Source organism: Grammomys surdaster, unplaced genomic scaffold, assembly GCF_004785775.1.
Source record: "Grammomys surdaster isolate TR1022 unplaced genomic scaffold, NIH_TR_1.0 209, whole genome shotgun sequence".
Taxonomy (NCBI): Eukaryota; Metazoa; Chordata; class Mammalia; order Rodentia; family Muridae; genus Grammomys; species Grammomys surdaster.
Genome location: NW_021604654.1, coordinates 1,665,829 through 1,688,719, shown reverse-complemented (window position 1 = coordinate 1,688,719; position 22,891 = coordinate 1,665,829). Strand labels below are relative to the sequence as shown.

Genomic DNA, 22,891 nt, shown 5'->3' with positions numbered 1-22,891 from the left:
TCTCTCTCTCTCTCTCTCTCTCTCTCTTTCTCCCTCTCTCTCTCTCTGATGTTTTGAGACAGTCTCTCACTGTGTAGACCAGGCCAGCCTGAACTCAGAGATCTGCCTGCTTCTGTCTTCCTAGCACTGGGATTAAAGGTGTGCAACATTACATCCAACTGGGTTGTTACCAAGGCAGGCCAGCAAAAGGCCCCACCCAGGGACAGCACCCTGGAGCATGGCTTCCAGGTCTCAGGTCTTCTTTGCTAATCTGTCATGATGTTGCACCCAGGGAGACTCTAACCCCAGAAGAACATTAGTGACCCAAGTCTTGGTATCCCTAAGGCCCCCTGGGTCTGGTGGGAGACTCCAGACCCAGGCTGACAATGACCCCTGCTTTTTGACCTGGGAACTGCACCTCTGTGTGCTGCCAGCTTTTAAGTCAGTCTTGTGTCCTCTGGGATGGGCCTGGCCTCCCTACGCAGAACTGTGGTACCCACAGCACCGTGGCCCTGCCAGGCAGCACTGTGGTTTTTAGGTGTCTTGGGCTGTTTTGTATTCCAAATATGCGACATGATCCCAACGCCAGAACTTTCTGAATGTGTTAAATACCAAGGGACTCCTGGGGAGGTGGGTGACTAGGTCAGAACTGAAGAGGAGTGAGCTCAGAAGAGGTGTAAGGTTCTCCCTGGAAAATGGTAGCAAGATCTCCATAGAGAAGAGCCAACAGAGCTGGGTTTTGAAGGATGCATAGGAGTTGGTTGGCATAGAGACGACTACTATATTCAAATAAAGTAAAATAAGGGAGGGCTGGGTTCAAGGTTTGTTTGATAAAGTGCATGCCAACATCCCATTGCCACCAAGGCAAAAACTGGAAGTAGTTGTACATGTTTGTCATCCTGGCATTCTGGAGGTAGAGGCAAAAGAGTTCAAGGTTACATAGTTACTTAGTTACACAGCAAGTTTAAAACCGACCTAAGCAACATAATACTAAAAAAAAAAAAAAAAAAAAAAAGGAGGGTACTGGGGAGCCAGGAACAGCAATGAGCTGAGGGAAGGGCAAGGTAATGCCCAGCTCTCCAGAATCTGGATTCCTTAACAGGGTGGGGTGGGTGGTGCTGTGGATGTCAAGCCCTGACCGGGACCACCTCTTCCCAGACCCCGTTCCATCTGCAGCTGGACTGGGCTAGTCCCCTGGAGACCATACTGGATGTGCTGGTGTCCCTGGTGCAGGCACATGCCTGGGAAGACATTGCTCTAGTACTCTGCCGTGTCCAGGACCCTGGCAGCCTGGTGACACTCTGGACCAGCCGTGCCAGCCAGGCTCCAAAGTTTGTACTGGACCTGAGCCGGCTGGACAGCAGGAATGACACCCTTCGGGCTGGCCTGGCCCTGCTGGGGGCGCCGGAAGGAGGGGGCGCCCCAGTGCCTGCCGCAGTCCTCCTGGGCTGCAGCAGTGGCTATGTACATAAGGTCTTGGCGGCGGCACCACCAGGTCCCCAGTGGTTGCTGGGCACACCGCTGCCCGCCGAGGCACTGCCCACAGCTGGCCTGCCCCCTGGGGTGTTGGCGCTGGGGGAAAGCGAGCAACCATCCCTGGAAGCTGTCGTCCATGACATGGTGGAGCTTGTGGCTCGGGCACTCAGTAGCATGGCCCTTGTGCACCCAGAGCGGGCCCTGCTTCCGGCTGTGGTGAACTGCGAGGACCTGCAAACAGGATCGGAGTCGACAGGGCGTACCTGGGCTCGGTGAGGAGGGACGGCCTAGGGGAAAGTGTCCAGACCCACAGCCTGGCATTGTCCTGTGTGTCAGGTCATGACATCGATCAGGGGCTAGTGCCCTAGTAGGAACAAAACTAGTAGGACAGTTGGGTGGCTGTCCCTCCATCCCCAGGACTAGGTGTCTCAAGGGTTCCAGGCAGGTACTTATTGTTGGAGGAGCAGTTCTGTCAGAGTTGAGACAGTTCTTATATTCTATATTCCGCAGGTTTCTGGGCAACACCTCATTTCAGGGCCGCACAGGGGCTGTGTGGGTGACAGGCTCCTCTCAGGTGCATGTGTCTCGGCATTTTAAGGTATGGAGCCTGCGCCGGGACCCGCTGGGTGCCCCAGCCTGGGCAACAGTGGGAAGCTGGCAGGATGGACAGCTGGACTTCCAGCCAGGGGTGTCTGCTATCCGAGTGCCATCTCCATCTGGCACCCAGGCCCGGCCAAAGCTGCGAGTGGTAACTCTGGTAGAGCACCCGTTTGTGTTCACCAGGGAATCTGACGAAGACGGGCAGTGCCCGGCTGGGCAGCTGTGTCTAGACCCAGGTACCAATGACTCAGCCAGGCTGGATGCACTCTTCACTGCACTGGCGAACGGCACAGTGCCTCGCACACTGAGAAGATGCTGTTACGGCTACTGCATCGACCTGCTGGAGAGGCTGGCTGAGGACCTGGCCTTTGACTTTGAGCTCTATATTGTGGGGGATGGCAAGTACGGGGCCCTGCGTGATGGGCGCTGGACAGGCCTGGTGGGTGACCTGCTAGCCGGTCGGGCACACATGGCTGTGACCAGCTTCAGCATCAACTCGGCTCGCTCTCGGGTGGTGGACTTCACCAGCCCTTTCTTCTCCACCAGCCTGGGTATCATGGTGCGCATGCGTGATACGGCCTCGCCCATTGGGGCTTTCATGTGGCCCCTGCACTGGTCCATGTGGGTGGGCGTGTTTGCTGCCCTGCACCTCACAGCACTCTTCCTCACACTGTACGAGTGGCGGAGTCCCTACGGGCTCACACCACGTGGCCGCAACCGTGGGACCGTCTTCTCCTACTCCTCAGCTCTCAACCTCTGCTATGCCATTCTCTTCGGACGCACTGTCTCCAGTAAGACCCCCAAGTGTCCTACTGGACGCTTCCTCATGAACCTCTGGGCAATCTTCTGCCTGCTGGTGCTATCCAGTTACACGGCCAACCTGGCTGCTGTCATGGTCGGGGACAAGACCTTTGAGGAGCTGTCTGGAATCCATGATCCCAAGGTGAGCGCTGGGGAACTTCGGGCTGTGTTCAGGATGGGGTGGGCAGCAGGCTCAGCAGAGGCAGGACCATCTCCTGCCCAGTCCCTTCTCATCAAGGGACTCACTCACCTAAGTGCATTGCTGGCGTGCACCAGGGCCTTACGTATGCTGGAGAGGGACCATAACCCTGCCCCTGCCCCATCCCTAGCCTGGGTCTATCCTGGCCACACCCCCAGCTCCAATCATGACCACACTTCCATTCTTAAGCATCAGATGTTTGTTTTAGCTCAGTTTATAGACCAGGCTGGCCCCAGACTCAAAGAGACCTGCCTGCCTCTGCCTCCTCCGTGCTGGGATTAAAGGTGTGTCACCGTGACCGGCCTAAGCGATCCGTCCTTTAAAACCTCCTAGCTCCCACTACAGGGATGGCAGGCATGCAGAAGCACATCTGGATTCATCTTCACCTTCTATGTTTTTGGAGCTTGTGGTACTTCTCACAGCAACTAACCGGATCTAGCTGCTCAGATCCTGCTGACCCCCACCCAGCCTTGTGTCCCACGCAGCTGAGTGCTACCTGATGTTCTAGATTAGAAATTGGTGTCTCTGGGATTCCCAAGTAGAGTACTTGCGGGTTAGTGAATCCGAGCTCAGTGGGAGGTCCCTGCTCGTGGTCACACATGCAGCAGGCCCTGGTGGGGACCAGCTGCAGGCTGAGCATGCCTCCCCCGCAGCTGCACCACCCTTCCCAAGGCTTCCGCTTTGGCACCGTGTGGGAGAGCAGCGCTGAGGCCTACATCAAGGCGAGCTTCCCCGAGATGCACGCACACATGCGTCGCCACAGCGCCCCCACCACTCCACACGGAGTGGCCATGCTCACGTGAGTCTGTGGGTACCGTGCAGCTTTGGAGGGCCGCCTGCTACTCAGACCCTGCTGACCTTGCCTGGTCCTGCCCCGCAGGAGCGACCCCCCCAAGCTCAACGCCTTCATCATGGATAAATCGCTCCTGGATTACGAGGTGTCCATAGATGCGGACTGCAAGCTGCTCACCGTGGGCAAACCGTTTGCTATCGAGGGTGAGTGCGTGCGTGGTGGGGCTCCGGGGATCCCAGCCGTAGGTGCCCACAGCTTTAGTGGAGCCGTCTCAATCTCCACAGGCTACGGCATAGGGCTACCCCAAAACTCGCCGCTCACCTCCAACCTGTCGGAGTTCATCAGTAGGTACAAGTCCTCGGGCTTCATTGATCTGCTCCATGACAAGTGGTACAAGATGGTGCCTTGCGGGAAACGGGTGTTCGCCGTGACGGAGGTGGGCAGGCGCCCGAAACACAGGGTGGGGAGCCCAGGCTATGCTTGCATGTACTCCTGCTCGCCCTATACAACCTCAGCTCCAGCGCCCCTTCCTTCCTGAGATCTCCCTAGCTGCTCTGGCGGGGTGGGGGTGGGGTGCAGTCTGCATCCTGACGCTGTGTGGGGATTTTCTTGCTGTTCACAGACACTGCAGATGGGGGTCTACCACTTCTCAGGGTTGTTTGTCCTGCTGTGCCTCGGGCTGGGCAGCGCGCTTCTCACCTCTCTGGGTGAGCATGTTTTCTACCGCCTTGTGCTGCCGCGCATCCGCAGGGGCAATAAGCTGCAGTATTGGCTTCACACGAGCCAGGTGAGGAGACATGACAAGGTAGGGCGGGGCGGAGGGCACCCCAGGAGCCTACCGAGACACCTGTCTCTGCCCCTAGAAGATCCACCGAGCCCTGAACACAGGGCCACCCGAGGGGCAACAGGAGAGGGCGGAGCAGGAGCGCAGGTGAGCACGGGGCGGGACGGTCACAGACTTAGCGAGCCGACAGGCTGCACTGCCTCCTCCTTCTCTCTGCCTAGCGTCCCCAAGGACGAGCCGCCTGCAACCGACGGGGCGGGGCGCTGGAGGCGGGTGCGCCGGGCCGTGGAACGGGAACGGCGAGTGCGTTTCCTGCTCGACCCTGGACAGGCTGGCGGGGACCGCCCGTGGCTCTGCTCCAACGGGCCCGGGGTGCACGCAGAGCTGCGGGAGCTGGAGCTGCGCATTGAGGCTGCACGGGAGCGGCTGCGCCGTGCGCTGCTGCGGCGTGGGGAGCTGCGGGCCCTGCTTGGGAATGGCACCCGGCTCAGGCCACTGCGCCTGCTGCACGCGGCACCCGCGGAGAGCTGAGGAACCACACGGTCGCACTGTCCACGACAGTTTATTCTATATACAAACACGACTCTGTACACTGTAATTAAATAGCGTGGAACGTGCGCCCCGCGTCCTGAGCTGCCACCTGCTAGTCCGGGCCCGGGCGCTCGGCCCGCACGGGCACCATGTGGAAGGCACTGGGGAGCACCAGGCGGCCAGTGGCCTCGTGCCCATCGCCGCCCTGTCCCGGCCGCTTCCAGAACCTTCGCCGCCAGCCCTTCTCCCTGCAGACCGCAGCTCTCTTGGGCTCGGGCCGCGGCTCCGCCGGAAGCCAGGCAGGACACTGCTCTCAGGACCCAGCAGGGGCGGGTGCGTCCTCCAGAGGGACCCCAGGGTCAGGCTGTGGGCTGTCCGGGGCACTGGGGGCTGCTGGCCGCCGCTCCAGCAGCGAGGCGCTCAGCCCCGACAGGAAGGTCGCGTCCGAGATGATGGCGGCAGTCTCGGCCACCCAACCCAGGTCACTGCCGGATACTGAGGCCCCAGTTCCCAGTGAGCCAGGCCCAGATGCTCCGCCAGTGGGCGCGGGGCTGGAGCTGGGGGCCAGTGCGAGGGGAGGGGTTGGATCTGGGGTGGCAGGGGAGCCAGAGTTGTTGTTGAGTTCGTCAGGCAGCGCCGTGGGGGTCCCAGGGCCCTGCGGCAGCGTCTGCAACAGCATCTCCTGGATTCGGACCTGCTGCAGGATGGCAGGCAACTCGTAGTGGTGGAAGAAGTAGATCATGGAATGCTGTGGAGGTCAGGTGTCAGGGTGAGGACCCGCCCACCAGCAGAAAGGCCGACCAGACACTAGGGGCTGCTCTTTGAAGGGGAGTGGGCCTCACCTGGATGAAGAGCCAGGAGGTGACCAGAGCCAGGCTGCTGTACTGCCCATTAAAGCGGTAGTGGTAGGCGTAGAAGGCGAAGTGATAGAGGTAGAAGAACCTGTGGGGGCGGTAGAAGCTACCCTGCCAGACAGGCCCCTCCTTGTCCCACCCGGGAACCCAGCTTGCTCCTCATCTGACCCCATCTGCACCTAACCCATGCTCCCCACCCCACCCCATCCCATCCCCACCTCAGCCAATGCCGCTTGCTGGTATTGGTATGGCAGCAGATGGCATCGTACTGGTCGGCCAGCCACACGATGAGGATGATGTAGAAGGCCGTGGTGGTGTCATTGAAGAACTCAGACATGATGGCCTCCATTCCTGCGGGGACACGCGGCGGGGTTGGCGTGGGTGGGTGGGGCAGGGCGGGGCGGGGCGCAGCGGGGATCCTCACCGACGAGAGCCAGGATGACGGTCAGCAAGGGCGCTGCGGGGAAGGCGATGGCCATGTTCATCTCCAGCATCTGTAGCAGGTCCACTGCGGGCACAGGGCGGCCGCCCATGAGGGCCTGGGGAGGGCCCACCCCACCCCCGGCCGGCTGGGACTCACCTATGAAGACGAAGATCTGGTGGTGGGAGTACCGCAACAGCATGGACACACTGAGCGTCTGTGGGAGGGTGGAGCAGGGTCACGGGTGGGAGGCCAGGGAGACACTAGCCCACACGACCCCGCCTCCGGAGTGCCAGCCACTTCCATCTACTCACAAAGATGACCATGATGACAAAGGCCGCCAGGTAGGACGTGCGAGCCATCCACATGCTGACAAAGCGGTAGTGCTCCCCAGAGACCACATTCCTCAGGAAGCCTGGGGGAGGGAACTGTGAGTATCGGCTCCTTCCTCCCTCCCTCCCTCCCTCCCTCCTCCCTCCCTCCTCCCTCCTCTCCCCAGGCCCACCTTTGTTCTCCTCATTCTCGGCCAGGCCCTTCACACTGGACATGAGGATGTCATCGTAACCCAGAAACTCATCCAGCAACAGGCGGCTGAAGCGGTCCCCGAAGCACTGGTCCCGTGTGGGGTCTGTGAGTGAATGGGGGGGGGGGGGTCAATATTGGTCACAGGAGCCAGGAAGGCCTCTGCAGCTGAACCATCCTTGGCCAGGTGTCCAGGCTACCTCACCTAGGGTGACCACCATGACGGGAATGCTCAGACGCTGGCGTGTGGCTTGTGACAGCCGCAGGAAGCCATATTCCAGCGAGTACTCCACAATGTACTCATCCTGTGGCCACACTGCAGACAGGGACAGAGTGGTCAGCTGGTTCCACCCTCAGCATGGCCTTGGAACCCTCCCGGCCTGGGACACACACCTCAGAGGCCCTGCCCCGGGCGGCACACCTCGGAGCCCCCCCCCCCCCCGGCTGCACACCTTTGGCTGGCGTCTCGGGGAAAGGGAGGTCCTGGGTGTCATTCAGGGCATCGGCACCATGCAGTGGCTTCAACACCTTGGGCTCAATGTCTAGCTCGAACTGCAGGCACAGGGGACCAAGGTGTCAGTGGAACCTGCATCCCTGACGTTCCCCTGGGTGAGTGACCTCTAGACTGCATGCCCGGAACCCCTCACCTTGATGGAACTGTTGGTGAACATCTCCACAGTAAGCTCCTCTTCCTCCAGCTCCAGGCCCCCCGGCTCCAGCTCCAGGCCTCCGAGGCCCCCATCACAGAACTGCAGGATCACGGGTGCCCGGCTGGAGTTGTGGCGCACCTCCACCCGCAGGACACCCTCCCGTGGCCATCGATCTCGAACATGCTCCAAGCAATTGATGGGGGACCGGGAGAAGACGATGTGTATGTAGGCCAGGACGAAGAGCACGAACAGGGCCTGGCAGGGGCGGGGCGGGGCGGGGCGGGGCGGGGCGAGCAGTCAGTGGGGCTGAGGGACTCATCCCTCCCAGCCAGGAGAGGCAGTGGCTGCCTGTGCCTCCTTGGGAGCTCCCCACTGCACGGGTTCCCTACACCACCCTCCAGCAGTTTCATGACCTTCAGGCCCAGCAGGTGCTCTAACTCAAAGCTGCCTTTGGGGACCCCTGAGCTCACTGGCTAAGAATAGCGACCGTCCCTAGTGAGGCACCCTCTGCCCTGCTCCTGGGGCTGGCAGGAGGCACAAGGACACAGCTGACCCGTCCTGGGGGACCCAGGCACCTCAGTGGGACCAGACTACCCTGCCTGGGAAATGTGGCTTCACGAGGGAAAGGTACACCCAGGAGACTCTGGTTCATGCTAGGAACATGAGTGGTTCACAACTAGGGTAGCTCCTGGCATGGACCAGGTGGAAGGCAATAACTCTGCTCAGTACCCTAGAGGCTTCAGGATGCCCTGCTGAGACTGACCCAGCCACAGATGTTCAAGTACATTTAAAGGAGGAATGGGCCGTCCACAAGGCTCATCTGGTAAAGGAGCTTGCCACAAAGTCAGAGAGCCTGAGCTCAGTCCCCAGGCCATCCATGTAAGGTAAAGGAGCAATCTGACACCCGCACTCCTCTCTGACTTCACACACACACTGTGGGACGCATGCTCCCACATACAAAGGAATTCACACGAAACCAAATTATTATTTGTTTGTTTGTTTTCTTCTTTCAAGACAGGGTCTGTGTAGATAAGTCTGGCCTAGAACTTGTTTTCTTAAACTCAGAGATCCCCCTGCCTCTGACTCCCAAGTCCTGGAATTAAAGGCGTGCACCAATTATTAATTTTACTTATTAACTTCACATACCCCTGTGCTGGAGCAGAGTTACTCACGGGGTCCCAGCCTCTGCCCTTGGGAACACCCTCCTCTTTCCCTGATCAGTGTGTGGGTGACACCTGTGTGTGGGGGGGGTTCCCTAACTCAGTAGCACATGTGGGTCACAACCCCTTCAGGGGTCACCTAAGACCACTGGAAAACACATTACAATTCTTCTTTTTTTGTTTTTGTTTTTTTTTTTTTTTCGAGACAGGGTTTCTCTGTGTAGCCCTGGCTGTCCTGGAACTCACTCTGTAGACCAGGCTGGCCTCGAAATCAGAAATCAGAAATCCGCCTGCCTCTGCCTCCCAAGTATTGGGATTAAAGGCGTGCGCCACCACTGCCCGGCTCACATTACAATTCATAATAGCAAATTCAGTTATGAAGCAATAAAAGAAAGTTTATGGCTGGGAGTTACCATGACATGAAGACTGTATGAATGGGCTGCAGCAGGAAGGCTGAGAACCACTGCCCTAACCCATGTTGAGTGGAGGCAAGCGTGTCACCTGCAGACCTTGGGTTGTCCCACATGCACACTGGGCTCAGGGCTGAAAGAGATCCTGCACTCCATGCAGCCCTCCTCTGTGGCCCCAACTGACCCCCTAGCTTCCACTGTATCTCTGCTGGCTAGCACAGACCCCTGGCTGTCTACAGATCCATGATAAGCAGGACCAATAAGGTGCTGGCTGCCCAACATGGAGTAGGATGATGGGAACCATCAGGGCCCAGCGGTCCTAACAGCCCTGCATGTCCTGTGTATGCACTCAAGCTGCTACACTCTTCAGGGATGAGACTGGACTCCCAACCATAGCAAGCATAGCAGGGTCTTTCCCACCTGCTGTCAGGCAACAGTGTGGGGGACAGAAGTAACCTAGGGCCAGACGGGCAGGAAGACCCTGCTCCTTATGCTGATGTGACTGCTAGTCAGGCCTCTACCCTGCAAGCTGGTGACAGAACTGGATCCACAAAGCACCCAATCCTTCTAGCAGTGACCTGTGGGGAAGGTCCTGGGACTGAGACCAAGGCTACCATCTCCAGCTAGCCACACCTGAAGCTGGCACCTACCCCTGTCAACTGTGAGGCTCCCCTGGGCAAGAAATGGATTTCTGTGTCAGGTGAACTGAAGGCCAGGCAGCCCAGGCTGAGACCCCAGCAGCTACGCCTGCCAGTCCAACCCAAGAGCCAAGAACTGCACCCCAGGTCCGTTCCGCCTACTAGGCATCTAAGGTCAAAGGGAGGTAGCCACCGGACGGTGGACAGAGCCTGCGCCCTGCCTTGCTGCCATGGCCACTTTAACCAGTCCACAAGTCCTCACCTGTCACTGAGCTAGCGCCTGGCACCCCACTCAGGCTCTCGGGCCCTCTTTCCCCTCATCTGCCTACTCGGTGCCACATACATGAACTTGGTCATACAGGCCTGGTGGGGTTGCATGCCATCACCTCCTGCAGACACCTCAATGCCATGATCTAGGGTTCTCAAGACACCTCCTACCCTGTAAGCAGAGGAGTGTCTCATTGTCACCCCAGTCTGGTATCTGGGGCTGTCAGTCCATCTGACCAATGGGAAGCCTGCGCTGGGTATAAAATACCAGCCTCAGCCAGGATCTCCAAGAGATTGTGACCTACCCAAGGGTGCCACTTAGCACCTTCCAGGGCTCAGATCCACTTAGAGCAGGGACTTGAGCTGGTGCCACACACCTCCTTGCCCTTTGACCCCTGCCACATCCTACGGTCTAAGGTCTAAGGCACCATGCTGTGGCCCTCTATCCCACGGCCACCCAGTTTCAGTCCTTGAGGCTGTGAAGTCAGCAGAGAGGCAGCAAGTCCAACAGTTCTGTCTTGGGCCTCTGTAGGAGCTGACACCCAGGGTGGGGTGGGGACAGGGGACAGGGTGGTATAAGCCTAGCAGGCCTTGGCTGTCAGGCATGTCCTCTCTATGAAGGTTGGGCAGAAGCTGGGCAGGCAGGACAGGCAGGAAACACAGCAAATGGACTCCTCCAAACCTCAGCAGCTCCAAAAACCAGCTGCTGTATGGCTTGTTTGTCCCAATTAAGAAAGAGCATGGGGTCTACTGTCACCATTCAGCAGATCCTGTCTCTGACTACACTGGGCACCCTGAGCTGAGAGCCACCACTGGAGACTCTTAGGGTGTGGGAGGCAGGCAGGGAGAAGGGGCACAGACTCATCTGCAGAGCACGGACTGGAGCCTGAGGGGACCCCCACATCTGAGCTCACACTGGAGCTACTTCTATGAAAGTCCCAAACCCACGCACAACTTTGAATCAGCACCAGCAGCCAGTTCCAAATCCACGAAAGCCACTGGAGAGGCAAGGCCCTCCAACATCACAACACTGGCCACCATGCCATGCCCCCAACACCAGATGGCCCAGGCAGCTCCTCAGAGAGACAGCCTGGTGCCCATCCCTCTTGAGTACCCTTTGTGACTGAGAACCCAGTATCTCCCAGGAGCACACTAGGAAGACACAGCCAGGGCAAGTGCTGCAGAGGTCCCTGGCAAATCTGGCTGTGACTCTGTGGCTGACCCTAGTGAGGTGACCTCACCCAAAGCCACAAAAGACCTGGCAACAGTCTGAGAACAGAAGTGACAGAGAAGAGCAGTGACACTGGGGGGGCAGGGATGTCCCCAGGGGAGGTTCCAGGTGTGTTGGAATGGGACTGATTAGTACAGGCTGTACTCAGACAGAATCAGGGTGAGATAGAAATGACAGGTGAGACAGGGCCTCCAACTGTCCACAGGGGAACCTCAGGATGGGATGGAAGTAACCATACTGTTCTCAGTAGTGGAGGTGCAGGTCAGAATGGGAGTGACAGATGGGAGGGTGGACCTCAAGTCCAAGATACTACCCCAAGGGAACACTGGGCTCTGGTCTTGGGTGGAAACTTTTGGGGCCTAGGCTCCCAAGTGGCAGAGTCAGAGGCCAAAGGTCAGGAGGCAGGGCCTGAGAGCTGAGGAAGTGGGGACCAGAGCATCTGTGAGAAGACTGGCATCAGGGTATCCAGGCATCAGGGGTCAAGTGGCAAAGCTGCAGGGGTGGGCAGGTGGATGACAGCTGGGGTCAGAGGTCAGGGGTCAGAGGTCACCTTGAGCAGAACGAAGAACTCAAAGAGACGGCGGAAAGCAGGTGGGAAGAGGCGTGAGTAGGTGACGGCCATCTTGAAGAAGAGCGCGTGGAAGAGCCGGTCGCGCACGTTGATGAGCGGATTGGGGTTGAGATTGGGGCCGCGCGGGCCGCGCACGGGCGCCGCGCCGCCACCGCCACCGCCGTTGGGCCCGGGCCCAGGGGCTGCCGCGTGCTCCGACATCACCGCCCCGCGTCACCCCGGCGGCCGCCGGCTGTCCCCCGCCGCGTCCCGGCCGCCGGATCCCCCCCGCCGCCCCCGGCCGCCGCCGCCTGCCCCTTTGCTCGCGTCCGTCCGGCCCGCGACGCCGGCGAGAGCGCCGGGCCAGAGCGCCACCCGTGCGCGGGGCACGCTGGGATCGCCACGGCCGCCCGAGGAGGCTGGGCTTCAGGACCGGAAGGCTGGCACCACAAGAAGGGGGCGGAGCCTGGCTACTTCTCAAACTTCGTCCCAGACGCCTCACTGCTAAAGGGCAGGGTAACATGGAGTTCAGTTTATTTTCCCAGTGCGCCTGCAAGCTTTGGCCGGTCTCACTTGCATCGGGCTTGCAGTTTGCCGAGGCTACACGGAGCGGATTAGAGAGGAGCCCGGCTCATTTGCATAAATTGACCCCCACGTACCGTGGCATGACCTGGGGCGGAGTCGTGTGTCACGACTCATTTGCATTGAGCTTTATCTTTAAAAAATTATTTTATGTATGTGACTACACTGTAGCTGTCTTCAGACACACCAGAAGAAGGTTGTGAGCCACCATAATGGAGGATGGAAATTCAACTCAAGACTTCTGGAAGAGCAGTCAGTGCTCTTAGCATCCCTTCCACCTAGAGCTCTATCTTAAGCACTGAGAAGCAGTGTCGCGTAAAATCCGTTTCGTTTATGTAGGGATCCATGGTGGAGCTGTGGGGCGTGGTCTCAGAAACGTGCTAAAGCATTGCAAAAGTAGCGGGCGGGGCAACGTTGCCAGTCTTATTTGCATCTGGTTTTCTATTAGCGGAGGATTAGAGGGGGCGGAGACGTATGGAGCAAGGCCTATTTACGTAGGGCTTCACTATGGCCACAGCCTCACTTAGGGGCGGGGTCCGATGAGGAGGCAGGGCTTCCTAACACTGCTCATTAGCATAACGTTTTCATTAGCGGCTGCTGAGCTGAGGGGCGGAGCTCCATGGGGGTAGCTTACTAGCGTACGGTTTCACCGTCGCACAGACATCGCGGATTCCACGCTGATCTGGCCCGGCTACCACTGACGGGCGGAGCCTCGTAGTGATTGTCTAATTTGCATATGGCTTCCCAGAAGGCTTTGCTGGTGCCAGTTTTCCCAGGCGGCTATATTAAGTAATATGTGAGATTTTAGGCGCATAGATAATTATTCTGAGCGTTGTTACAAATGGTGACCTTTCTTTTTTATGGGTAAAGACATCACTTTAAATAAACACACACACACACACACAAAAAAAAAAGCACAACTACTCTATGTGTAAAGTTATTTGTTTCTCTGGCTTTAAATATCTGAGACACTCACAGATTACTCGTGCTCGCTTCGGCAGCACATATACTAAAATTGGAACGATACAGAGAAGATTAGCATGGCCCCTGCGCAAGGATGACACGCAAATTCGTGAAGCGTTCCATATTTTGTTTCATCTCAAAATCACGCAGTCCACCTTGTGAGGTCTCCTTTCCTGTTTTCCTGCCGCGTTCCCGCACAATCCTGCTGGACGGGGCATGTACTGAGCGGCTCCTGCGCACGCGGAGGAAGCTGTCTGTTTTTAGGATGCAGCAGAGCGGCCTGCGCACGCACCGAGCTCCAGCCTTGTGTACCTACTGTATTCCCGTAGCGTGAGGGAAGCACTAGGAGCGTCTGTGTGATGCAGCAAGCCGAGTGTCTCTGCATCCGGACTGGGCGGCCAGGAAAGGGAGGGGCGCTTCACGGGCTGAGTGAAGGGAACCCCTCCCTCCTAGTTTTCAGATACCCCAGAGTCACCATCTGCTGTTGCCCAGAACACCTTGCATACAGTAGGCACCTAATAAATGCACCAGTCTTGAAACTATTATGGAATACACTCGTCACTTGTTAGAAAATACAAAACATCTCTAGGTGACCCGAGCAGCAAAACCTAGCCTGATCTTCGTGGAGAAGCAATGGGATCCCGTCCAGCATAGGCCAACACTTCAGCCAGTCATATCACTCCTGACCAGAGCAGGCAAGGCTTGACTGAGGGTGGGATTTTACCTTACTTACTTTTTGAGTTTGTGGTTTGCCTTGTACTCCTAGCTGTCCTGGAACATGTTGTGTAGACCAGGCTGGCCTCATATTTACAGTGATTCTCATACCTCTGCCTCCCGAGCAGTGATCTCACAGCCACAGCAGAAGCACCACCACCCAGACCCCAGGCACCGAAGACAGGTTCTGTCCCTGGGGAGGAGTGGTCCTGGCATCAAGAGTCATCCTGGGGCCCCGCCAGCTTCCAGCAGCTAGAGGCAAAATTCTTAAGATTTTTGACATCTAGTCCAGCCGCACAGGAGCACTTTGCAAAAGCTAATTTTCAGACAAGGGGCCTAGAGTCCAGAGAGGGCTGATAAATACTTAGTGTCACACAGTGAAATGGGGAAGGAAGGAGGAGCTTTGTTTTTGTTTACAACACAGGGCTTCTGTGTAGCTCTGGCTGTCCTGGAACTCACTCTGTAGAGCAGGTGGCATCGAACTCACAGAGAACCGCCTGCCATTGCCTCCAGCGTGCTGGGATTAAAGATGTGCCACCACCACCACCCAACTACACGGGATTTAAATGTAAACATTCCATTCGTTTGCGGTCTCGGGATGGAGCTCTACATTAGGCTGCTAGAAACCCAGGATCTTGGGGTCTGTGGTGTCTGCGTTTTTGTTTCTGGGATCGTCAGTCACAGAGCAGCCGGGTCAGTGTTTGAATGTGACACACAGGCTACATGGCATGGAATAGTTTTCTTTATTTTATTTTTTTGGTTTTTTTTTTCAACCACTTCAAAGCCCAGAAAGCTTTTCTGAGCTCAGGAGTGGGACAAGAGGGAGTGACTGGCCTTGCTGCTGGGTGGAAACAGATATATGGCGTTACTTCGCAACACACAGTGTTTTAGTTCAAATTAATAGCCGCAGCTAAGAAAATGTCGGAAGCTAGACTAATTCACTCATTGTTTATGAGGCCTGTCTGCGCACGATGGGCGTGTAGTACTGGCAGCGGCCAGATGGGGGCGGCGGGTCCCCCGCAGCCGGAGTCACAGAAGGCTGCGAACACCGTATTTGAGGGTGTGAGGGCTGTGTATGCGGATGCAGGCGCGCTGCGGACGGAGAAGAAAGGCAAAGGCGGGAGGGTGGGCTGGGGAGACGGGTCAGTGGTTAGAGCACTAGCCGCTCTTGCAGAGAACCTGGGTGTGGCACCTGCGGCTGCTGTCACGGAGCTCAGCACAGTGACCTGGACACCCTGATACCTGCTAAGCCTGGTGCGTACCCACACAGCATGGCCGCTTTGACAAGTGCTTTCCTTAACTATTCCTAAAAGGTCTTCACCTGGGCTTCCTGCCTGGTCACAGGAACCTGCACTGTCCACAGCTCGGGACTATCTGGAGTCCAGAGCTCCACTACACAAACTCGAAAATTCCAGCAGGACCCAGAGAGGAAGAATTGGTTCAAACCACAGAAACCTAGAGACGTGGGAAGAAAGCCACCCTTCCGATGGATCCAACTCCTACTCACACTTCCACCCCATGGCCGAGGCCTCTCTGTCAAGCCGTGAGCGTTCTTTGAGACCCTCAAGAGGGAGTCTAGTCCTGGATCTGTCTGCCTGTGTTCTGTGATCTGTCTGCCTGTGGGTGGGGCAGGACCCCAGCCCCTCAGGAATCAGTGACAACCACAGGGGGACTAACTTGTTTCCCTGTGTCTGTGTTTTGAGGTAGGGTCTCCTGTAGTCCAGGTTGACCTGGAACCGTTGTCTGTAGCCAAGGACGACCTTGAACTCCTGACGCTGGAGGCCCAGTCTCCCGGCTCTGGGTTGACAGAGGAGGAGCATTCAGTCCATCTCCAGATGCAGGCTGAGCTCAGGCACTGACTGAAAACCCCACTGTAGAGCAGGACATCCCCAGAACATCTCACGACCTCACCCTCGGCCTCCCCACCCTCACCCGGTCAGCCAGCAACTCTCAGCCCTTCTGGGAGCCCCACCCCACCCCCAAACGATTCCCTTCTCCCGCCCTCCATATTCTGCGCTTGGTATTCTACCAGAAAGCCGTTTCGTTTTGGACTGGGAAACTCCTACACATCCGTCAATGCTCCAGCTCCCGAGGCGTCCTCCTCTGAGGAGCCTGCCCGGATTCCTGTCCATACCCGCCCCTCCCACTATGAGAGGCTCCGAGAGGGAACCAGATGCTGGTAGCGCGGGAAGTGGCAGAGAAGGCTCCAACCCAGATTTTAGGCTCGAGGGTCCCACCCAACAGTTCCCTATGTGTCACTATGGGACGGGAGGAGTGAACTGACATCTGGACTCGGTCGGAGGCCCGTGCCCCTCGCTGCCTCAGTTTCCCGCAGCTCCAGGGGGAGCGGTGGGCCCCTCCTGACCGGCCGGGATGCTGGGTGGCTCCGGCGGGCGGGGGTCCCGGCGGCCGAGGGGGCTCAGGAAGTCGCGGCCACAGGAATTCGGCGCTTCCACACCTTATAAGGACATTTGCTCGGCCAGCCAATCGGCGGCGGGGGCGGCGCCCAACCCTGTCCCGGGCCGTCCGCCGCAGCCGGTCCCTCTGCCGGTCCCTCCGGTCCGCCTGTCCCGCGCCGGGGTCCCGCGCCATGAGCTCCACGCAGTTCAACAAGGGCCCGTCCTACGGGCTCTCGGCCGAGGTCAAGAACCGGGTGAGTGGGCGCGGGGCCCCACAGCCCGATGCGGCCAGCCTGGCTCTGCTTTGCCCTGACATCCGGGGGTCTGGGGTGCCGTGGGGAGCTGCGGAGGCTGGAAGGCTGGGGACCCACCGCATCCGCATCTCCGGGTGTCCCCTCCAGCCCCGCCCCGGCTGCCCGCACTCTGAGCTCCTCGGAGGATGTGAGTTAAGGTCCGGGGGAGAGAAAGCGAGCACGCGAGCGAGCCGGGGCTCTGACAGCGCCCCCCGAGGCCCCATCTCCAGTACCTGTCGAAACTTCCCGTTTCATCTAACCACTTAAGTTGGGGACCGGGAAGGGGGCGGGGCCGGTGGCTCTCTTAACAGGGTGTGGCCCCCTTCCTGGACTCACACACACACACACACACACACACACCCCTGGGAAAGGGCTCGCTGAGAGGGACCTCAAACGCGGGAGGACAGGGACGTCACCAGTTTCAGAGGGACATCTGGAGAGTCACACAGCAAGGTGTGCTGAGCTGGTGAGAGAGACGCTGATCTCAGACTCGGGGTTCAGGCCTGACATCCTGAAACCTTCCCGATAGATCCGCCAAGAGCGCACACACACACACACACACACACACACCTGGTACCTGGGAACGCAAATTTCACAGTCAGCAAAGCCAAGAGACCTGCCTAGGCACGCTGAAGCTACCAGTCCGACCCACCTCCGACGGGGACCAGCCTCATGTCACCCGTGTTGCTATCCTCAGCCTGCTTGAGACAAGCTGCTACTTCAGTTCCCACCCTGGGCTCAGAGAGGTTGTTCTAGCTCCCCAGAGACAAACAGCATGTGCAAATCTGACGGCCCTGCCCAATTCCTGCAGAGTGGGCTGGACACCTCCCTGGAACAGAGAAAGTGAAAGAATCAGGAAAGCCCAAAGGATAGAGCTTTAGGGGCTGGGTGGGGCCAGGGACAGGTCAGCACCTGCTACACAGGGCGTGAGGTCTCAGATTCCCTCTGACTGGGGAGCTGGGAATGGTATGGCCTCCACCAGGCTGCAGGGGTCACAGAAGGGTTGCATCTTCCACTGGGAGGGGAGACCCAGAGACTTTTCTGCCTGACCTACCTGCCTCAGTTTACCCCTTGGCTGGTCCATATCCGGTGGGGCTTTGTTCAGTCTGGTTGAGGAGCCTGGCCACTAGGGAACAGCTGGTCTTGATTTAGACCCGGGAGGCCACCGCATTCCTGGTAGTTTGTGGCCAGCGGGCAGGGCAGGAATGCACTGAAGGGCAGTGGGGGAGGGAGGTGGCCTCAGCAGCGGGAACTGGGATCCTGCCCTCCTCTTTGGTCTTTGGAGTGGCTAGGGACGTGGCACAGCTGGACCAGGCATGCCTGGCGTCCCCAGCAGACCCTTGCTCCCCTCTGAGCTGTCCCTGCCTATTCCTGTGGGACAGAGTGGCTCCTAGTCATGAGAACAGCTGGCCCAGCTGCTCTGGCACCCAGGTAATCCCACTTCAAAGACAGGAAAGGGAAAGGGGGCTCCGGACACCAAACTCTTACACAAATCATCCAGATAAGAAAAGGAAACTGGGGGCTGGAGAGGTGGTGAGAGCACTGACAGCTCTTCCGAAGGTCCCGGGTTCAATTCCCAGCAACCACATGACAGCTCACAACTGTCTGTAACTCCAAAATCTGACACCCTCACACAGACACACATACAGACAAAGCACTAATGCACATAAAATAAAAATTAAGGAAAGAAAAAGAAACAAGAACGGCTGCACTCCTTGAATCCTGACAGAGGCAGGTGGATCTCTGAGTCTGAAGCCTGGTCTACAGAGTGAGATCTAGGACAGGGCAGAGAAATCCTGTCTCAAAAAAAGAAGAAGAAGAAGGAGGAGGAGGAGGAGGAGGAGGAAGAAGAGGAGGAGGAGGAGGAAGAAAGAAAGAAAGAAAGAAAGAAAGAAAGAAAGAAAGAGGGGAAACTGAGGCCCGGAGAGCTGAGGGCCCACACGGGGCAGCTCCTGCTGCCATGAGAGCAGGAGAGAAGTCTGTAGAAGGAGCACCCGGGCTTCCATGCGGGTGCAGCAAGAGGTGGAGAGTGAGTGTCCATGGGAAGTGAGTACAGAGGGACAGGCTTCCTGGGGAGGCTGGCCAGCTGGAACGCTGCTCAGCCATGAAAAAGAACAGGCCTCTACAGTGTCCGTAGAGTACTTCCTAGATGCTGTCCCCATGCGAAGCCCTCTGCCTATAGGAAGTGCCCTGGCACTGGGCCAGCAGCTCAGCTGGTGTACAGTGCTGACTTAAGTGTTGGTTTCATCCCCAGCACACCAAGGTGACCTGTGTCATCCTGCTTTAGGGAGGTGGCGGCAGTCTGGGTTTCTTGACACTCTTCTTGCCTGGCTGTCTCTGGCCTCATCTATGGGGGCACTCCGGCAGGGCGTGTCTGCACCCACCTCAGCCCCAGCTCTTTGCTTCTCCAGCTCCTGTCCAAATATGACCCCCAGAAGGAAGCCGAACTCCGAAGCTGGATAGAGGGACTCACGGGCCTCTCCATTGGCCCTGACTTCCAGAAGGGTCTGAAAGATGGGGTTATCCTGTGCACGTGAGTGTTCATCACTGCTCACACAGACATTGCCCCTGAGCTCTCCTCCATGCTTGGCTGTTGTATGTTGTAGGTTCACTCTCTTTGCTCACTGTGTTTTTATTTTTTTAAAAGATTTATGTATGTGAGTACACTGTCACTGTCTTCAGACACACCAGAAGAGAGCACCAGATCACATTACAGATGGCTGTGAGCCACCATGTGGTTGCTGGGATTTGAACTCAGGACCTCTGGAAAGAGCAGTCAGTGCTCTTAACCACTGAGCCATCTCTCCAGCCCTTTATGATTTACTTCATTTTTATTTTGTCATCTGCGCGTGCTGTCCCCCTCCACCCGCCATGTGCACATGATTGCAGTTTCCACAGAGGCTGGAAGAGGGCGTTACAATCCACGGAGCTGGCAAGTCTGCCCTGAGTGCTGGGAACTGATTCCAGGGACTCCAGCAGCAGCTAGCACCCTTCACCCCTGAACCCTCTGTCTGGCCCCTCCTTGCCTTTTCTTGCTGTTTTGCTTGGTTTCTAGTCCCATCTTTGTCTAGCCCGGTGTTTTCTTGCTGTCTTGCATTCTCTACATGTCCTAGCTATTAGCATTCCTGCCCTAGGCTTCTCTTTCCTGCTTCAGTGGCTAATGCTTCTGGAATTTTCTCTGTCTTGCGTGCTAGGCACATGTTTGGATATTCCACAGTTGTGCACATGGAAAAAATTATATTCAAAATTCTTACATTTCCCCAAAGCTCCATGCTTTAAGATTACATTCCTAGCATCCCGCAGCAGCAGTGGCATTGCTTGCTTGGTGCGTGAAGGGAAACTGAGTCTGGGTAGAGGCCTTGAGGTTTCCTGGAAATGCATGAGCTTGCTGAGGTTAGGACACCAATGGAAGGTCCTGGGTCATCTCTTCCCAGACTCATGAACAAGCTGCAGCCGGGCTCTGTCCCCAAAATCAACCGCTCTATGCAGAATTGGCACCAGGTGAGGGGCTGGCGGGCAGAGGGGGAGCAGGGGACTCGGCCAGCCCCTGTGTAGTCAGTGATCCCAGCTCACCACCCTTCCCTTCCCTCCCAGCTGGAAAACCTCTCAAACTTCATCAAGGCTATGGTCAGCTACGGCATGAACCCTGTGGACCTGTTTGAAGCCAATGACCTGTTCGAGAGTGGGAATATGACGCAGGTGCAGGTGTCTCTGCTTGCGCTGGCGGGAAAGGTAAGGTCCTAGTGGCAGCCTAGTGCCAAATAGAGAACCTGGTGTCAAGGAGTAAGGAACCAACACAGGTCACTCAGGCCTGGCAAGGTCTTGCACACCTTTAATCCCAGTGCTAGGGAGGCAGAGGCAGATTTCTGAGTTCGAGACCAGCCTGGTCTACAGAGCGAGTTACAGAACAGCTAGGATTACACATGAGCCCCTGTGTCAAAAAACCAAACAATCAAACAAAAAAGTCACTCTGCGTAATGTCAGAAGTGGGGAGACGGGGACCTACCACCACCTTTCAACAAGAGACTGGGGAGGTAGGTGAGACCTGTGTTTAAGGCTGAAGGACCAGCAAGGCCTGAGGAAATGTGGAGTGTGCAGGAAGCAGGGAGGAGCTCAGAAGTCCCTATAGTTCCAGGGTAGGGCCAGACACCTGGGAGGCTGGCTGTATCCACTGTCGGCTCCCCTCAACCCCATCCAGGCCAAGACGAAGGGGCTGCAGAGTGGTGTGGACATCGGGGTCAAATACTCGGAGAAACAGGAGAGGAACTTTGACGATGCCACCATGAAGGCCGGCCAGTGTGTCATCGGGCTGCAGGTCAGTCCCAGAGCCTGAACAGGGCCCTGACCCCTTGAACTCCAGGGAAGATTTGGAGCCTGGCAGCAGCACCCTAACCCTCTACTGCTCCCTGCAGATGGGCACCAACAAATGTGCCAGCCAGTCTGGCATGACAGCCTACGGCACCAGAAGACATCTCTATGACCCCAAGAACCTCATCCTGCCCCCCATGGACCACTGCACCATCAGCCTCCAGATGGGCACCAACAAGTGTGCCAGCCAGGTGGGTCCCGCCCCGGCACCCAGGCTGTGACCCCACTGCAGCCCTGGGGGATTCTATCCTCAACTCCGGTTCTTTCTCACTGTGCGTGCTTGTAGAAGTGACAACCCTACTCTGTGCCTCAGTTTCCCCTAAATGCCCGCCCCCATCTTGATACTCTAACCTTTTTGTTACGTTGACTGGGTATGTCCCCGAAGTTTGGGGGATGTTTGTTTCTGGTGGAGGGGTTTCCTAGCAGGCAAGGAGAAAGTGGGACATTGATGCTTAGAAGTCGACAAAAAGTTGTATTTCGTTTTATTTTTGTGCACAGGGCTGGGTTTGAGACAGCCTGATGATGTAGCCCAGAGTAGCCTGGAGCTCTCAGCAGCCCTCTTGCCTCAGCATGCGATAAACTGGGCATGCGCACAGTTTAACTAGTCTGTGCTACATGAGACCAAGTCTCTCTTTTTTTTTTTTTTTTTTTTCGAGACAGGGTTTCTCTGTGTAGCCCTGGCTGTCCTGGAACTCACTCTGTAGACCAGGCTAGCCTCGAACTCAGAAATCCGCCTGCCTCTGCCTCCCAAGTGCTGGGATTAAAGGTGTGCGCCACCACCACCCGGCGAGACCAAGTCTTAAAGAAAAAAAAGAAGGTTGAGGGGATTAAGTGTTCTTCTTCTGAGCTCCACTTTCCCTGTCTACCCTGATGTCTCCCATCTCCAGGTGGGCATGACAGCTCCAGGGACCCGGAGGCACATCTATGACACCAAGCTGGGCACAGACAAGTGTGACAACTCTTCCATGTCCCTGCAGATGGGCTACACGCAGGGCGCCAACCAGAGCGGCCAGGTCTTCGGACTGGGGCGGCAGATATACGACCCCAAGTATTGCCCACAGGGCTCTGCAGCTGACGGGGCTCCCGCCGGGGGTGACAGCCAAGGCGAGACCCCAGAGTACCTGGCCTACTGCCAGGAGGAAGCAGGCTACTGAGCACCCAAGGGTGTCAGCTCCCCGAATTGCATCAGCATCCCTGTGTGGGGTCTGGGGGTTTCATTGTGTTGTTTTGTGTTTTGAAACTGGTCATCTCTTTGTGTCTCTCTCTGGCCTGGAACTTGCTGCAATCCTCCTGCCCCAGCTTCCCAAGGGCTAGGATGGCAGGTTTGTGCTATCTATGCTCCCCCTCACCCATCATGCCTCCTTCCTAGGATTGACACACCAGGCAGGGAACATGGCTGTCCTTGGGATAGTGAGGCTGTGCATCTCCCAGTGGGCTGTGGGAAAGGCTGGCCCCAAGGAGCTTCCAATTTCTTCATCTCTTTCACACCAGTTTGTGGTTTGTGAACCCGTGGAAATTGCGGGCAGTTTCAATGAAAGAAAACAAAGCGTTTTGTGTTTTGTTTGCCCCAAAAGTATTGGGGCGCACTGGGCTTTAAAATACTGCAGGCATTCTGAAGGACTAAATTTGCTTTCCCAAGACCCTCAGACTTCACCCTCCTGTGCCCAGTGGGGAAACTGAGGCAAGCCAGACGTGACCCCAACACC

The 22,891-nt window shown here is 57.2% G+C and overlaps 3 protein-coding genes and 1 non-coding gene across 6 annotated transcripts in view; 3 read left to right on the top strand and 1 right to left on the bottom strand.

Moving 5' to 3' along the window:
- Grin3b (glutamate ionotropic receptor NMDA type subunit 3B) overlaps nucleotides 1-5,249 on the top strand; it is a 6,324-nt gene extending 1,075 nt beyond the window's left edge. The window contains exons 2-9 of one of the 2 annotated variants that reach the window (XM_028771588.1): nucleotides 1,138-1,727; nucleotides 1,966-2,998; nucleotides 3,709-3,854; nucleotides 3,936-4,051; nucleotides 4,133-4,284; nucleotides 4,471-4,635; nucleotides 4,712-4,779; nucleotides 4,854-5,249. In XM_028771588.1, the coding sequence (XP_028627421.1) occupies nucleotides 1,138-1,727; nucleotides 1,966-2,998; nucleotides 3,709-3,854; nucleotides 3,936-4,051; nucleotides 4,133-4,284; nucleotides 4,471-4,635; nucleotides 4,712-4,779; nucleotides 4,854-5,163 (2,580 nt within the window). In that variant the 3' untranslated portion in view covers nucleotides 5,164-5,249. Of the gene's footprint in view, nucleotides 1-1,137; nucleotides 1,728-1,965; nucleotides 2,999-3,708; nucleotides 3,855-3,935; nucleotides 4,052-4,132; nucleotides 4,285-4,470; nucleotides 4,636-4,711; nucleotides 4,780-4,811 lie in introns of both variants that reach the window. The other variant, XM_028771587.1, reaches the window with a different exon arrangement.
- On the bottom strand, nucleotides 5,179-12,214 carry Tmem259 (transmembrane protein 259). Of its 2 annotated transcripts, XM_028771590.1 has the most exons (11): nucleotides 11,867-12,214; nucleotides 7,608-7,865; nucleotides 7,413-7,512; nucleotides 7,166-7,276; nucleotides 6,944-7,066; nucleotides 6,753-6,853; nucleotides 6,598-6,655; nucleotides 6,442-6,525; nucleotides 6,236-6,368; nucleotides 6,006-6,105; nucleotides 5,179-5,911 (listed from the first exon to the last, which is right to left on the bottom strand). In XM_028771590.1, exons 1-11 carry the CDS (start codon nucleotides 12,086-12,088, stop codon nucleotides 5,477-5,479), a joined length of 1,725 nt encoding a protein of 574 aa, XP_028627423.1. In that variant the 5' UTR covers nucleotides 12,089-12,214; the 3' UTR covers nucleotides 5,179-5,476. The 2 variants fall into 2 exon arrangements, with proteins under 2 accessions (XP_028627423.1, XP_028627422.1); XM_028771589.1 differs by having other exon boundaries at nucleotides 6,442-6,655.
- Nucleotides 12,215-13,433: 1,219 nt separating this feature from the next.
- LOC114624741 lies at nucleotides 13,434-13,540 on the top strand. The gene has a single exon (XR_003711967.1). It is a non-coding gene; the product is annotated as a U6 spliceosomal RNA (small nuclear RNA).
- Nucleotides 13,541-16,644: 3,104 nt separating this feature from the next.
- Nucleotides 16,645-22,425, top strand: Cnn2 (calponin 2). Its single transcript, XM_028771642.1, has 7 exons — nucleotides 16,645-16,778; nucleotides 19,229-19,350; nucleotides 20,252-20,318; nucleotides 20,412-20,549; nucleotides 21,016-21,132; nucleotides 21,230-21,376; nucleotides 22,073-22,425. Exons 1-7 carry the CDS (start codon nucleotides 16,716-16,718, stop codon nucleotides 22,337-22,339), a joined length of 921 nt encoding a protein of 306 aa, XP_028627475.1. The 5' UTR covers nucleotides 16,645-16,715; the 3' UTR covers nucleotides 22,340-22,425.
- Nucleotides 22,426-22,891: the final 466 nt, after the last annotated feature.